Source organism: Colossoma macropomum, unplaced genomic scaffold (genome assembly GCF_904425465.1).
Source record: "Colossoma macropomum unplaced genomic scaffold, Colossoma_macropomum, whole genome shotgun sequence".
Lineage (NCBI taxonomy): Eukaryota > Metazoa > Chordata > Actinopteri > Characiformes > Serrasalmidae > Colossoma > Colossoma macropomum.
The window spans coordinates 1016990-1033566 of NW_023494794.1; the positions used below are offsets into that span (position 1 = coordinate 1016990).

At 35.6% G+C, this 16577-nt stretch overlaps 1 protein-coding gene across 2 annotated transcripts; it reads right to left on the minus strand.

Annotated features, from left to right (window-relative positions):
* Positions 1 to 179: 179 nt before the first annotated feature.
* On the minus strand, positions 180 to 14799 carry LOC118814302. 2 transcript variants are annotated; one of them, XM_036579838.1, is made up of 7 exons: positions 14722 to 14799; positions 12463 to 12610; positions 12251 to 12360; positions 6722 to 6779; positions 4674 to 4756; positions 3001 to 3174; positions 180 to 961 (listed from the first exon to the last, which is right to left on the minus strand). In XM_036579838.1, the coding sequence occupies exons 3-7, from the start codon at positions 12357 to 12359 to the stop codon at positions 777 to 779; spliced, it is 609 nt and encodes a 202-aa protein (XP_036435731.1). In that variant the 5' UTR covers position 12360; positions 12463 to 12610; positions 14722 to 14799; the 3' UTR covers positions 180 to 776. The 2 variants fall into 2 exon arrangements, with proteins under 2 accessions (XP_036435731.1, XP_036435730.1); XM_036579837.1 differs by lacking the exon at positions 12463 to 12610.
* Positions 14800 to 16577: the final 1778 nt, after the last annotated feature.

A 16577-nucleotide genomic window follows, 5' to 3' on the forward strand; every position in this document is an offset into this window, starting at 1 on the left:
ATGGGTTTTATATAGTTGCTCTGCATAACTGTAAGGCTGTATGCTAGTAATACAAAGCATATTTGTTGTTGAATGTAGATTAATAGATACTGTTGTAGTTATGACTTAGTTTGCTAACAATATAATTGTAGTATTGAGAAGCAGGCTGATTTGAAGGAAGAAGGAAGAAGACAGATAAATCTGGTCTCAACACACGTTATGTGGTTATTTGGTAAATTAGCAGAACTGACTCTCATGTCAGTCCAGTAAATGTCCAATACTGCCAATAGCTACAATGTACACTTAAAATTGCCAACTTAATATATTATTGCCTTTCAATTGAGTGTAATGTCAGTGTTTTTGACATTAAGGCATTTCCAGTCTGGTTTTAAAAATATGAAGGGTGGTGAAGAGGCTGGAATCATCAATAAATAACATATTAAGTGCAATAATTCAGTATCTGCAGGATCTCATATATATATATACGTGATCCAGATAATCCTGATCAATCTTCATGCATCCTCTTTGGAAGTAACATAATGTGAAATAACAAATAGATTTTCAGCTCTTCTTCAAAAATGTCTTCTAGCTGAGAAGTGTTCACCTCTTGATGGTGATACCCGATGGATCAGACCTGTGATTTCATTAATATTCACGCTGCACATGGTGCTGCTCCATCACAAACACGAATCAGGGAACGACAAGTGGCGAGTCAAAGTTCTGTGCAAGATCTTAAAATGGATTTGAATTCTCAGTTGTGCAGATTTTTTATACAAAAGTGCTGGAAATCTCCTCCCTCATCCCACGTCGTCATAGTCCTCACTGGCAACGTCGATTACATCAATGTCGTCGTAGCTAGCGAGGCTTTCTCGACTGTCTGTTTGGGCGTTGTGGAATTCTGGCTCCTGCTGTAAGGCAGGGGGCTCTTCTTCGAGCTCCACATAATCCGGCAGAGACGCGACGTCCTCGTAACTCTGGCCCACTAAAAAAAAGAATGAACCAATATTAATTAAAAATGCTCCCAAGTGTGGCAGGATTCATTAATTGGGTGCACTTTTCTTTCCCTTGAATAGAAAAATAAAGAATTTCACACACAAAGTACCCAAAATTCAACTGCATCCAGACTTTGGGATTGAAAATCGTATCATACCTGAAAATATGTATCGTTACATCCCTATAAAATATTTTTTTGTTTGTATCTTCTTACAGATCCTTTTTACAGTGTGAGAAACCACAAAAGTAAGGCTGAATCTCAAATGGCTCCCTATATAGTGCACTGCGTAGGACATGAAACTGTGGCTTCTACACCCAAGTTGAGCACTGAATTTTAGATAAGGAGTTGTGGAGCTCATGGCTGAATACAAATGACTTTCTATTAGACATATAAGGCACTACTTAGACAGAAGCTGTTATTTCATGACCTACATAGTGCCCTAAATAGGGAGTAGGGAGTAGGAAGGCATTCGGCCTAAGTCAATTTGGGATTACTTGCTCAATGGTAACTGGTCGCCTATAATCTTCCATTTCCATGCCATTAAAAGATTTTAGAGAGCAGTATGATTTTTCCAAATAGTTTTACTATTTTAACATGAATATTTAAATTTGTATTCTTTTTTTATTGTACTTTTTGTGTACAATGTCAAGGGCAGCTGGTGTTTTCCTGTTATCTAAAAAAAATCTATTGTTTATTGTTTTGTTGTTTATTTTTCCATTATGACCAAATACAGTGCTATTTGAGAATTTTAGTTCATAAGTACACTCTTAAAAATGATGGTTCTTCAAGGGTTCTTTAGTAAAGAAAATGGTTCTATATAGAACCATCAACACTCAAAGAACCCTGTGCATAATTAAAGGGTTCTTTGCATTGCTAAATGGTTTTTCAGATTGACGTAGAATGTGCTGTAGATGGTTCCTCTATTGTTGCAGTTTCTAGCCTGAAATTGTATAGAACCCTTAGCAAAAAGGTTCTATATAGAACCATAAAAAACACATTCTTCATGAGTCTGAAGAACACTTTCACCATGCAAAGAACCCTTTAACCATGCAGAGGATTCTTTGAGAGTTCATGGTTCTATATAGAATCACTTTCTTTACTAAAGAACCCTTGCAAAGCCATCATTTCTGAGAGTGCAGTCTTCAAATTTATTTGAGTATAGTTCACTGTATGGTGGCTATCCTGTGAGGTTAGCAAGACGTCCTGTGAGGTTAGCATGGCGTCCTGTGAGGTGAGCAAGACATTTCCTCCAAAAAGTGAGAAATACCGGCGTATATCAATACTGTCACACCATTGGTCAGTTAAGTGATAGACTAAAAAACAAAAAAGTGCTTTGAATCCACAAGTTGCAAATGTGTGACATCAGCACTGTTCTTAGACTAAGACAGCAACATGGTGTATCGTGTGAGTGTTTGACACAGTTGACTCGTGCAGCACTGAGCGAAAGTCAGAGAGCGCCCTTCATTTATTCAGTTTCCAGTCAAAACTGTCTACCTTGTGGTCTAAAAGTTATTAATGTTTCAGTGTCAAAAAAGCAGAAAACACTCAACAGAAAATTACACAGAAGACTCAACAGCTAAATATTTTTCAGTATTTGCCTTTATTACGTTATATTTTTATATTCTTTTAAGCAACTTGCTTTCCTTTTTTGAAAGAAATCTGCAGGGCTATTTTTCAGGTCTAAGAAGTTGGTTGCGTTCTCTTTTCTCACAATCTAAAAATCCCAATTACAAATAGAGACTCATCAGTCCAGTGTTCTTCTTTTCTGCTCATTTCCTTTTCTCAGTAACAGCGCCGTGACAGCTGCACATCCTGATTTCTGTTATATATGCATTTTCCATTAACTTCTCTGATGCCGAAAACATAAATGAATGTATAAGGGTGTGACTAATCTAGACTGAATGAAGCAGAATGTGTTTCAGTTTGATTCTTAGAACTGTGAGGAAAGACTCTTTCAACAGAGGGGCTGTCCTGGATACTTTCTCTGACAGATCAAAGAGCGTTCTACAAACAACATTCATCCTCACCGTCTTGGTCGAGTTGCTCAACGTCGTCGTAGCTTTCAGACACACTCTTGCCGTCCTCTAAGTCGGGCTGAGTCTCGCAGTGCTGGATGAACGCTGGTTGTGGTGGAGCTGACGTTTGAACTTCTGCTTTTACAGGTTCCACACAGGCGTCCATCTCCTCATAACTGTGGGACCCTGGAAAATCACACTGGGTTAATAAATACCTTAATATTAGTAGTATTGTTGTTGTTATTATTGTTGTTATTATTATCAGTGTTGTCATAATAGCAAAGATGATGGTTGTTATAACATAGTTAAATCATGATAATAATAATGAACTGTTATAACAATGAACCGAAGAAAAATGAAGGATTACTTTTATTAGTAATAGTATTGCCATTTTGCTGTTCTCATACAACAATACTAATAATAAGATAAATAATAATTATTATTATTATTGTTATTATTGCTTGTATTATCACAATCATTACTAAAAATAATTACTATCCTTAATATTTCCTTAATCCACAATATAATAACAATAAAAGTAGTAATAATAATAACAATAATACAATTTGATGAGGCTATTGCAACAGCATTTTCTGGGAACTCAGACTTATATACTCAATATTATTATTATTATTATTATTATTATTATTAATAATAATAATTAAGGGTTATTAGTAGTATATTATTAGTAGTGGTATTGGTGTTTTGATGTTCTCATAATGATAATAATAATAATAATGTATTAAGGTAAATTAAGGATTATTATTATTACTGTTCTTAGAGTCTGTTCAGGAACTCATAGTCCTTTCAAGAAGTCCAACTGAACAAATAGAATGAGATCAGTTCCACTTTCAGAACTGTTTTACATTCAGTCTGAGTTCCCAGAACAAGCTGTAGCAATAACTTCATGAAAACCTAACTTGAACTTCTACATCTTTCTTTCGTATTTTATTTGCCCTGAGATCCACTTACAGTTCTTTGTTTTTAAGACCATAAATTGTCAGAACTTTTATTGTACATGACCATTTTCCAGTCTCTCTTTGTCCTTTAGAATTTAACAGGCTGTTTTTTTGTGCCTTTAAGACTGACATATGTAAATGGGCACTGTTCCGATTGGCAGCCCTGTACTGAGCCTCATTCAAAAAGCACTCAAAGCTGAAACACTCATAACTTTAGTGTGAGTGGGCTGAATCAGCAGATTTATAGCCATTGGTGCCCCTGGTCAAATAACCAGTTTTGCTGATTTTCTAAGTGAAAACACATTATTTACAGGAAACACACCTAAATATGACATTTAATATGACATTATATCACTGTTTATTAGCTAAGTTTAATATATTGGGGAGAAAATAAAACTGTAAAAATCTAACAGGTGCCATAACTTTTGCACAGGCCAGTTTTCATGTTCACATGTTAAATTCAGATGAACAGTGTGTTCTCTATAGAGGATGTGTAAACTTATTTTCACTTAGAAAATGAACACAACATGGAATTTGACCAGTTGTGCAAAAACTTTTACATGGAGAATTGTGCAAATTTTGATTATTCACTGAATTGTCACTTTAACGTGATTCTGCACAGACAGCAAGTGGAGTTTCAGTTAAAACCAGCAGTGAAATGCTAGTTTCATGCGGGCTTGATCTCCATCAATTCAACCGCAGGATAATGTAAATGTGGATCCTTACTGGAGTCTGCGTCGAGGAACTGATCCCTTGAAGGCAGCGGAGGAGGCTTCTCATCATCTATATGTGCTGTAAACAGGTCGTTCCTGGGAGTAAAGAAAGGATATTTCACGTGTTTTCATCATCTCTTAAGAGGATCAGGAAAGTGGTTTCTTAACCAATACTCTATAAAAACTGATTCTGACTTGCAGCAAATTGTGGGCCTCCTTAAAAACATGTAATAATGTAAAAATGATTTTTCTATTTTTATGTTCATTGAATGTTCAGTTTAAATCACAAACTAAACTCAACAAACTTCTCAAAATCTATTTAATCATTCTAGATCTCAGAGCAACATCAGTCAACTGAGTTGACACACCATAAGATTGCTATGGTATTCCGGCCTGTTGTCAGGGTGTTGCTTGTTGATTGTTTCTTGGTTGCTAAGTTGCTAACAATAAATTGTGTTTTACATTCTGTCAACTTATTATCTGAAGCTTAATTGGTTGCTAATTTGTTGCTAGGCCATTGCTATGGTATCTCAAGCAGTTGTTTGTTGCTGGGCCAGTGCTATACTATCCTCGGTGGTTGTTGAGGTTTTGCTAGGCCATTGTTATGCTATTCCAGGTGGTTGCTAAGGTTTGCTAGGCCATTGTTATACTATCCCAGGTGGTTGCTAAGGTCTACTAGGCCATTGTTGTGCTATCCCAGGTGGTTGCTAAGGTTTGCTAGGCCATTGTTATACTATCCCAGGTGGTTGTTAAGGTTTTGCTAGGCCATTGTTATACTATCCCACGTGGTTGGTAAGGTTTTGCTAGGCCATTGTTATACTATCCCAGGTGGTTGTTATGGTTTTGCTAGACTTTTGTTATACTATCCCAGGTGGTTGTTAAGGTTTGCTAGCATATTTGTATGATGGTGACATAAGAGGAGTTTTAAAAAACATTTGGCTACAGAATGTATACTGACTGTGGTGGATTAAGAGGTAGAAGTATAAGCATTATATATTATATAAGTGAAATAAATCATTCATTCATGGAAACATTCATGGAAAAACAACTGGTGTTTGAACAATTGGTGACGAGCACCATAAGTCAATTCGTTTAAAAAAAGCACAAGCAACCTATTCAGGTAGAGGCTCTGCAATCTCACAAGGGTTCGTGGTTCTAGCTCAAAAGTTATAGGAGAAGAAATGTAATATGATTATGCTAGTTATAGTAAATTTGTTATCCTGTCTGTAACGGTTTTCTAAGAGTAGTGATGTTACCTATTCAACAGAGCAGCTGACAGTTGAAATAGCAGGTTGAACCAGAAGTTAGGACAGTATATAGGAAATTCAATCTAAATAGGAATACTCTGTTATTGTCATGGTGACTAAATAGATGAGATTCAGGATGTTTCTGTAATACAGCCCCAGAAGAATAAAACAGGCATTTCAAAATCAGATAAATAATCAGATAAGTAATCAGATAAAACAATATATCTAGAACACTTATTAGAAACTGCAGTTATTATATGTTCTATTAACACAATCACTTCAGTGGAAGAATGTGTAATGCAATACACACGTCATTACTTTCCTATAGTGGCCTACAGCATATGTACCAAAATGAAAAGCGAAACCTCTATTATATTGTATTCATACTGCTTTTCCTCTTTACTAAAACAATACGTGATCATTTGAATTTATAAAACGAAATACTTAGTGCAAGAATACAGTCCACCATGGAATGTAATCAATGCACAGCTAGATTGCTTTATACTGTACAGTACTGGAAACAACGCTAAATCAATGTAATAATTTTTTTACTTTTACATTTTTGGCCTTTCACTTTTTTCACTGTTTGGTTGCATTTCAATGAAGTGTGTACACCTAAAGTACTGCCCAGTGGAAAGCAGCATCCTGTGCATTGATTACATTTCAAGGTGCATTGTATTCAATTCCAATTCATCCTTTCATTCATTTGATGTTTTACTTTACATTTTGGTGCATACTCTGTATGTAACTACAAAAAAAAAATCTGGAGCAAATTCCTCTCCATAGTACCAACACATAGCCTTTGTGGACTTACTTTTCATCACTTGAATTAGTCTGTTTTGTTTTTGATATCTGAGCGCGTCGCTTGGCAGCTAAAAGGGGAAGAAAAAGAAAGACAAAAATAAGATAAATCATGCAGTCCTGAATAAAAACACCCAATTTTACTAAACAGGACCTCTTTTTTCCAATTAAATACTAATGTAAATATGTATTTATATACATATATTAAGGTACATGTATAAAGGTATGTACAAGTAAAGGTACAGACTTTTGCTCAGATGTTTTCATGCACAATTTGTCAGTGACCTCTTTCCATCATTGGTCAGTTTCTGACCACAGGAGCTTGGAGCAGATATGTTTGGGTGGTGGTCCGTTCTCAGCACTGTAGTGGCACTGACATGGTAGGTACTGGTACAGTGGGCGTATCAGGCATGGTAATCAGGCACAGCTGGGGTTTTCACACATCAGTGTCGCTGGTACAATGAGAGTGCTTCATCACCCAAAAATATCCAACCAAGAGCAGCTATGTGGTCAGAACCTGACCACTGAAAAGGGGGTAGAGAATGACTCAAATATCACCAGATAATCTACAGCAGGGCTGCCTAAAGTGTGGCCCACAGAACTGGCCCACCAGAAAGTCTTCTTAACCACACCCCCTTACCCAGTAAGAGCACAAACACAGTTTTCTACTATATAAAACTTATTAAAATGTAATTTTCCTTCTAAAATTGTATTTAAAGTATTTTAGTAACTAAATATGGAGTCACATTAAACATTGCACTTTGGCCCCTCAAGATAAAAAGTTGGGTGTCCCTGCTGAATGGCGAGCAATGCTATGAATGTCTACCAGTGTTGAAAGGGTTACTTTGAAACGTATTCTGGTGCATATTACTAATTACCTCTTCAAAATGTAATCTGTAATGTTTTCCAAAGCATTACTATATTAAAGTAACATAATCTGATTACTTTCCATTATGTTTAGATTACATGTCTTTTTAAAGTCATACACTATATGGCCAAAAATATGTGGACATCTAACCATCATACTTATATGATCTGTTGTTGCTCCAAGATGCTTCCATTTTACAGTGATAGCACTTACAGTTGACCAGGGCAGAGCTTGTCTATAGAGATTGCATGGCTGTGTGCTTGATATTATACACTTGTTAGCAACGGGTGTGGCTGAAAAGAGGTGTGTCCACATACTTCTGGCCATCTAGTGTATGATTAAAGTTACACCAATTAAGTTTTGGGGATTTCAAGACCTCATGTGTGAAAATATGTTCGTAACGCTTGGAAGAACATTTTGTAATGTCGGTTGTGCTTCAGAACCCTTCCCTGAACGGATGAATCTGATGATTATGAACATTGAAAGATTATTCACAGAGAACTCTTACTTAGTGAAGGATGTGTCTTCCAAGTATTGTGAGTGAAATATCTACTGTTGTCATCATATCTTCATCAGCATAACGTCAGTTTAGCGTTACAGACCTAAACTTCGACCCAGATGCTATTTCTTTCAGTTTTAACAAAATCATAGAGCATGGAACAGCTTTATATACAGACATGTTAAAACTAATTTCAACAAGATTTCTCTAAAAAAGGCACTGTTTTATAAAACTGACACGTTATAGGTGACATAATTGTGCTTTATGTGTGCTATGTATATTTTGTGTGTATATGTGTGCTACGTCTAAGTTAATCAGATATTCAAATTAGGCTGGAATAAAAAGGGTAAATAAGTCATGTCTGAACTTTTTCTTTTACTAAGAGTTAGCGTTTGAAATATTCTAAAGCAGTTTTTCGCACACCAAAGCCATGCATACCGGACGCAAAGGTTTTTTTGTTTTATTTTGCAGGGTTGGAAAGAAAAAAAAAGGGAATAGACAAATGTCTTCAAATGCTTCTTACAAAACGGGCAAGAGGTGCCCGCAGGCAGGCTACTTTCCATTTTTGAAAAGCGGAAGGAGAACAGAAAGCTTCACCAACTCATTCAGGGGCTGAAACATCATGGTAGCTTATTTTTAGCTGCTTTTGGAAGTTCTATCGCCATATGTGACGAAGCAGACAGCGAGTTAATCCTTGTGACATTCATCAACAGTGTTGAGTAAGTTTGTGTGGTTGGCGAAAGTTCAGAGGCGTAGCCAAGGGGTGGCCGAGGTGGCCGGGGTGGTCAGTGCCAAGCTAGAATGAAGGCCACCCTTCACGGCCAGCCATCTTCAATAACGCAGCAATTATGGAATCATGCTGGTCACTCTATTTTTATCTGATTAGTCCTTTTCCAATAACTGAATATCTTTTATTTGTATTCTGAATATGTAATATCAGTTATTCTGTTACTACCAACACTGATGTCTACCTGGTACATGTAGCTAAGGGGCCTCCAAATAGCATCATTAGATTATTTTTCTCTGTACATAAATGAATCTATAGATCATTTCCACATGAATAAAACAACTATTACCGAAAGTAAACTGAAAGACAAAAGTGTGTTAATGCAGCATATTTTAGTCATTCATGAGGAAGTGGTGTACTTGAAAAAATGTAACCAAATCAGACCACTTTTTGCAGTGCACAAGATTAACTTTTACGAAAACATGTCATATGTAGAAGTATTAACTGCTCTCTTCAAAGGCCAACCTGTTTCTAACTACAGGTACCGTAGATTCAACCTCAACGCTTTGCATAAATACACACAGAACTCTAGAAAGCATTTTTTAAGTTTTCTTTAACAAAAGTACAAACACAGTTCAGGCTTCAAGATAGCTGCTACTACTGTTTCTAGCTCTGCAACATAGTTTAGGCCATTTTTATAGATAACTCCATATGAAAACCTGATACATGGCCATATATGTACATTTATCTTAAAGTGTCAGGCATATATTTCAAAATATATGTACATATGTGTGGTGTACATACACGTAAACATCAAATATTGGACATATGCAATACATCTGGCTCATACATATATGTGTGCTAGGTGAGTGAATACATCCCAGTACAATTATCATTGTTACTATGTTATCTATGGGCTTTTAAATATGAAATTATTTAAATGTGTCAGGGAACAATATTTTAATTTCATGTTTTATTATATTTTGTTTTATTTTATACTTTGCATAGCTTATAATGTCCATGTTTTAAGAGTTTAGTTATGTAGCTATTCTACTAACTTTCACTTCATTAGGAAACATGAAAGAAAAAAAGCAGATGCAAAAATAGTTTTATAACATGAAGCTTGCATATCGCTGTTAACGGAAGAAAACCTTGTATCTCCATTTTTGACATTTTTCAGATTTTGATATAATTTGAAAATACCTGTTGCCCTTTATATTGTGTATAAATTTCATGATGAATGGACCAAAAGAAATGACCCAATATTACTTCTGGTTCCATTGACTTACATTAAAAGTAAAGTGTGTTTTTTCCTTTTCCTGTAAATTTACCATTTTGGAGATATGAGGTTTTCTTCCGACAACAGCGATATATAAGAAATATGTGCCATCCATATACAAACAATGTTATTGTTACACATATATGTTTGTATATTTTTATATATGGCTGAAATATATGTTTCATATTTAAAAATGGCCCATTTTGAATAACTTGGCATATATGTCATATACATGTCCATATGTGACAAATGTAAGCTGGATAAAATGCAAATTCAGGAGTCATATATCTATATGTCATATGTCTATATCTTGCCCTTTATTACAGTTCTATGTGTGACTGTATGCCGAAGTCAGAAACCACATAAGCAAGTTATTACCTATACACCGTTTTATGCTACCATCACTTGTTAGCCACATTAGCCTCATAGCTCCAGTGAAAACTAAAGAAACAAGCTTCAGACACCTCTTGACTGATTGACTAGATTTGTGATAAGTGGCAACCCGTGTGAATTTGTTATCGCTTTAAAGTGTCTCTTCTAACAAGATGACCACAACTGACTGACTCTGCAAAAAAAAAGAATATCCTGCATTCCATCTGAACTGTGCAAGCGTCATGCATTACGTTTTAGCTATGAGGAACATGTGCGTATTTATTAATATTTGTAGATTTTGCTTTTCACTTTCAAGCTTCAATGTTTATAATTTTAGACCAAAAACAATTCCAAAAAAGGAGAATAATAAACTCTATTGCTGATCAGTACTGCAGTACTTTATCACTTATATTCACATTTTTTTCCATTTTATTTTCCCCAGAGATCCACATATGTAGTTTTATAAATCAAAAACAGTCATGATGATTTTTACATGATCATTTTAGAAGATCCTATATAGAATAGTACATTACAACAAAAAAACAGTCATATATGGCTGTCTGTTATGTACACCTCCTAGGCCTGTATATCTGTTCACTGTTATTGCAATACTACCTTTCGCAATACAGACACAGATACACCAATCACAGTTCTGTGTAAGTGTTTCTGTGACTGTTTTGATGAACTGAAGTATTCATTTAAAAAATATTTTGGTCAATATAAAATTAACTGTTACATTATTGATTCCCCAATGCATTTTCAGTGTACTGCAAGGTGGGATTCATTAGCAATATGTATCAATAATAACTGCAGTACTAAGTGTTTTGTTCATATTGTGCAAGCCCATGGAAAAGCTGGCAAATGCACAAATGTATTATACATAAAGTAAGTATATATTACATACAGTACTGTGCAAAAGTCAGAGACCACCCTTCATAGCAATTAAATACACTTCATTCATTTGTCAACATATTAAACACATAAACACATATTTAACAGAAAATTATACTGCAATAACCAAATATAATATAGATTTTCTTTTTGCCTTCATTACAGCTTCAGTTCTGTTTAGGAGGCTTGCTTTCAGTTTTTCCTAGAAATCTGCAGGGATATTTCTCCACACCTCCAAAGTTCAGTCTTAGAGGTTGGTTGCATTTCTACTTCTTACAATCCAAGTAATCCCAGTTGCAAATTGAGACTCCTCAGTCCAGAGAACTCCACATCTACATTATCCAGCTGTGGTGTTCTAGAGAAAATGTTCTACCTATATTTCCTTTTCTCAGTAACAGCTTCTTGACAGCTATACATCCTTTTAGACCCCTAGTGTTGAGTTGTCTTCTCACAGTGGAAGGATGAACAGAAACACAAGTGGATTTCTTCAGATTTGAAGCAAGAGTGGAGCTTGATTTTCTCTTCTCTCTCAAAGAAGAAAGCTTTACGTGCTGTTTATCTGAAGGGACAGTTTTGGTGGTCTACTAGGTCTTGCACGTTTGTTAGGGGTCCCATTTTCTCTGTATCTTTTGAAAACAACATTTGGAAACTCCTATTTTTTCCACTTATTTTGCTTTGACTATTCTGTTTCTTATGCAAGTGGATTATTTATATCTAATCTTCTCAGAAATATCTCCTGAAAAAATGAATAACACACTCGATAGCAGTTTCTGGTGGAAGTGTAATTCATGAAGAGTGGTCTCAGACGTTGCACAGTACTCTATATATGGTACGACAGGCATTTTTTGAGTATACGAAGCTTCTAGAATATAAATAAAAGTTGCTGTACTGGTCGACACCACTTACCTTGTTTACTAATACACACGTTGATGAGGATGAATATGAGCACTATTGTCAATGTTATCACAATTACCCCCACTAGAACCAGCCACAGGAAATTCTGCGAGTCTGCCATGCTGGTGATAAGAAAAAAACAAGCAGTTACAATGAAGAACAACACATAAACAATGCATTTACAGACATTGTTATAACACAACACTCTGTCACATTAAATGAACCTTTATGATCCTTAAAAGGCAGCAATCTCCATTGATATTGAGTAACACCATGTACTGTTATCTCAGCTTCTATTAGTTCTTCTTTTCAGCGGCCGAGCAGCGAACACAGTCTGCACTGTGGTTTATTTTGTCCGATGAGCTGTATTTCCTGGGAGGAGACAGCATCATGAACATTTTCTCAAAATAGTTCTCTTTCTGCAAAACCAGCAGCAGTAACTCTGAAGCTAGCACAGATATCTTTCTACTTACCTCTTCATGCAGTTATCACAGCATGCACTCCATCCATCCATTATTTATGCTATACTTTGTCTCACCAATACAGACTTTTTTAACTCATTCTTGTCTCAATAGCTAATAGTGTGTTTTTTGAATACTTAATTTACTTTAAATCTGTTCAAATACTGCACTAGTCAGTCTATGTATAATAATCCAGCTGTAAATATAGAAAAACTAGCATCATTATATCTGCCTTAAGTGTGGCAGACAACAACATCTAAGTGGCTAAAACACAGAGGCATTTTATTCCATGTGACACTGTGACATTACGGATCTGTGTCAAATGAACCAATGGCCTCTCAATGGTGAGCAATAAAAACATACTTTTTAGCCATTTGGTTTCGATTGATTTGAGAGATCTTTCTTCAGGTTTGTGTAAGCTCAGAGAACATATGGACCAAAGAAATGCCAGATGTTCAGATTTTCAAGTTAAGAGACATGAAAATCACTCTAAATTCCTCGACTGGAACCAGTTTTAAATGATTTTTCCGTTACTTTTCCAGATTTTATCAAAAATCAGTTCAGTTAAACAGAACAGTGAATTTTTTTTTACATCCCCTTCAGAATGTTTTGCTCAAACACATCACAACAATCGAAATAAACTAACAACTGTGTGTACAACAACTAAAATTCTAGTAAAACAGCACCATAATTATAATAATCATAAGCAGCTTACACACATTTGCAGCAAATGTACAGCAGGTTGGCTTATTAAACAAATACACAACTATCTACACTCTTAAAAATGGGTTCTTTAGTAAAGAAAATGGTTCTATATAGAGCCATGAACACTCAAAGAACCCTCTGCGTGATTAAAGGGTTCTTCGCATCATGAAATGGTTCTGTAGATTGATAGAGAATTTGCTGTAGATGGTTCTATATAGAACCTTTTTGAAAAGGCTTCTATATGGCATCTTCTATAATAGAAGAACCCTTTTCAGACCCCTATATAGAACCGTTGTTTTGTAGAACCATCTAAAGCACATGCTCTATCAGTCTGAAGAACCCTTTCACAATGCAATGCTACCTTTAATTATGCAAAGGGTTTCTTAGGAGTTTATGATTCCATATAGAACCATTTCTTTAATAAAGAACCCTTGAGGAACCATCAAGTGTGTAGACAGCTAAGATTTCGGTAAGTTATAGCACCTTATACACATTTGCAACAAATTTACTTTGTATCTAGATGTAAGTATGACTTGAATGTCAATATATATGCTCATATGCAGAAGTTTGGGCGCCTCTGGTCAGATGACATGTTTTGTTTAATTTCTAAGTGGAAAAAGTCATCACATCCTCTATAGAGAACAACCTTAAATATGGCAATTTCCTTATTTGCCAAGTTCAACACACTAACAAAAAACAGTACAAACTGTGCCATAACTTTTGCACTTTTTTCTATATATGTTCAGCAAACAAACAATAATTGTGCATTAAAATGTGCGGTAAAGTTTGTGTTAACTTATTTTCACTTAGAAAATCAACAAAACATTGGGGGTGCTTAAACTTTTGCCTGTATTTTAGTTTAGAATGTACCCCTAGACCTCAAACCAGTAAACACTGTTGTTTCCCATGAACAATGATGAACCACTTCTGAGTAAAGCTGTATAATATACGGTGAGATGAATATGTTTTCTAGAGGAGATAAATCTCAAGGTCATTTTCATGCAGGACTTTAGTTTTTTATCTTGAATCAATTTAATAATCCTGTATTAAACCTTTCACAGCGTTGATGAGTAACATTAGACAACTGATTTTATAAACCACGCAGACATATTATAGCTTTATTGTTAATGGCTACATTACAGTGTAGTTGACTATGAATGATTAGAGCTTACATTGTAGTCATTGTAATGGCTAATCAGAATAAGAGAATTCCAGAAAGACCGAGCAGTTTCACTTCAGTGTGCTTCTACGACGACACATTACTATCACCACATGGTCAGACGGTATTCTAGGAGTTAAAAATGAAATCTTTATTACCTGTATCTTCTGCTCCGATCACATATCTCCACAATCACGTATACGTGCGAGACAGACGGGCTGATTCAGGAATCAAAGAGAGCAGCAAATGCAGTTCTCTAAAAGCTTCCTGTCACTTTTTCTTCAACACCCACTGGCCCTCCCACGGCCACTGCCAGCCACAGCTCATTCACTGGAGGTCATAACACATAATGCTGCAGAATGAACCTTAAAAAAAAAGGGGTTGTGAAAGAGAGAATCGAATGAATGTGAGAAGATGGGAAGCAGGGGAGAGAAAGTGATCCTGGCAAGACATAAGTTATTACTGGCCATTGTTCAGTATATTACAAAGTAATATACTGACGGGATCACTAAAGGGGCACAAAATAAAAAAATGCATCTCAAAGGTTTGGGCATGACGGTAATATTATATTTTATTTTCTTCTTCTTACTTCTCTTTTATGATTGTGTATTTTATTTAGATCTTCCTAATTACTTACTTATTTAAAAAATATTTGTATTATTTTTTTTCTTCAATTTTACCCTCAGTTTTATGTCCCGTGTTATTAACAAAGATGAAAAATGAAACTGAATAAATGCAGAAGTGAAAAAGTAGTTTAGGCACCCCTGGCCAAATGACATGTTCACATCCTCTACAAAGTATGCATATTCTAGATTTTAGGTCAATATGTTAAACTCAGAAAACAAATAGAAAGTGTGCACTAAAATGTGTAGAAAATGCCATATTTAAGTATGTTGCCTGTAGAGCATGTGCTCCAATTTCACTTAGCAATAGAACATGTCATTCGACCAGGGGTGCCCAAACTTTTACACACGACCACATGCTGTGATGATGCCTACTCGCCCCCTACTGTGGTGCCACAGTAATGTCTAGAGTGGGATTTTCCAGCTTAAAGACTAAGAAAACCCCCTTATGATGATATATAGTCAGGTGCATAAATATTTGGATGCTGATACAGTCACTGTTATTTTTAAGATAATTTTTTTATTTTTTGGCTTTAATTTCAGTTTCATCTCAGTTAGTCTCAGTTAGTAGTTTTAGCTTTGTTTTTATTGTCTGAAAAGTAATAGTTTTAGTTTTTAGTGTGATGAAGTGATAGTAGGTATTTGATGAGGGTAGAATAAAAACGCTCAGCTCCAGGTTTCCTTAAAGATGGCCAAAGACAGAAGGGATCCACTTTTAAACTCTCATTCATCCACTGAAAAACTGAAAACAAAGGTTTTTCTCCCTGTAATTCTATTTTGTTTTATTACAGTAAAATTTAGAGTTCATTGTCATGATTTTGAAAACCTACCTAGCACATTTTTTTCACTGCTATTTTTGTTTTTGTGATAGTTTTAGTTTATTTTCATAACCCTTAGACATCACCATATGCTCGATTTTCCCTGGTGGTGGTCTACCAGGCCTTTACTGCACCTGTCTTCAGTTCCTGCTTGTTCTTGGGGCGTTTTATCTTCAGTTTTGCCTCAGTAAGTGAAATTCATGCTGATTGGATTGATGTCAGGTGATTGACTTGGCCATTCCACTTTTTTGCCTTAAAAAAGTCTTGGATTGCTTTTGCAGTAGTTTTTAAGTCATCGTTCATTTAGACACTTCAGAATTCTGCTGTTTTTGTCAGCAGTCACATCATCAATAGACACAAGGGAACTGTTCCATTGGCTGCCATACATGGCCATGCCATAACACTACCTCCACCATGCTTCACAGATGAGGTGGGGTGCTTTGGATCATGAGCAGTTCCTTTCCAGACTCTTCTCTTCCCATCATTCTGGTACAGTTGATCTTTGCCTCATCTGTCTATAAGATGTTGTTACAGAACTGTACAGTTTTCAAATGATTTTTGGCAAACTCTATT

Coding starts and splice junctions, on each gene's coding strand:
- LOC118814302 (XM_036579837.1), bottom strand. CDS start 12,359: ATGGCAGACTCGCAGAATTTCCTGTGGCTGGTTCTAGTGGGGGTAATT. Junction 4,757..6,721: donor ACTAATTCAAGTGATGAAAA/GTAAGTCCACAA, acceptor CTTTACTCCCAG/GAACGACCTGTTTACAGCAC. Junction 962..3,000: donor TGAGCAACTCGACCAAGACG/GTGAGGATGAAT, acceptor TCTTTTTTTTAG/TGGGCCAGAGTTACGAGGAC.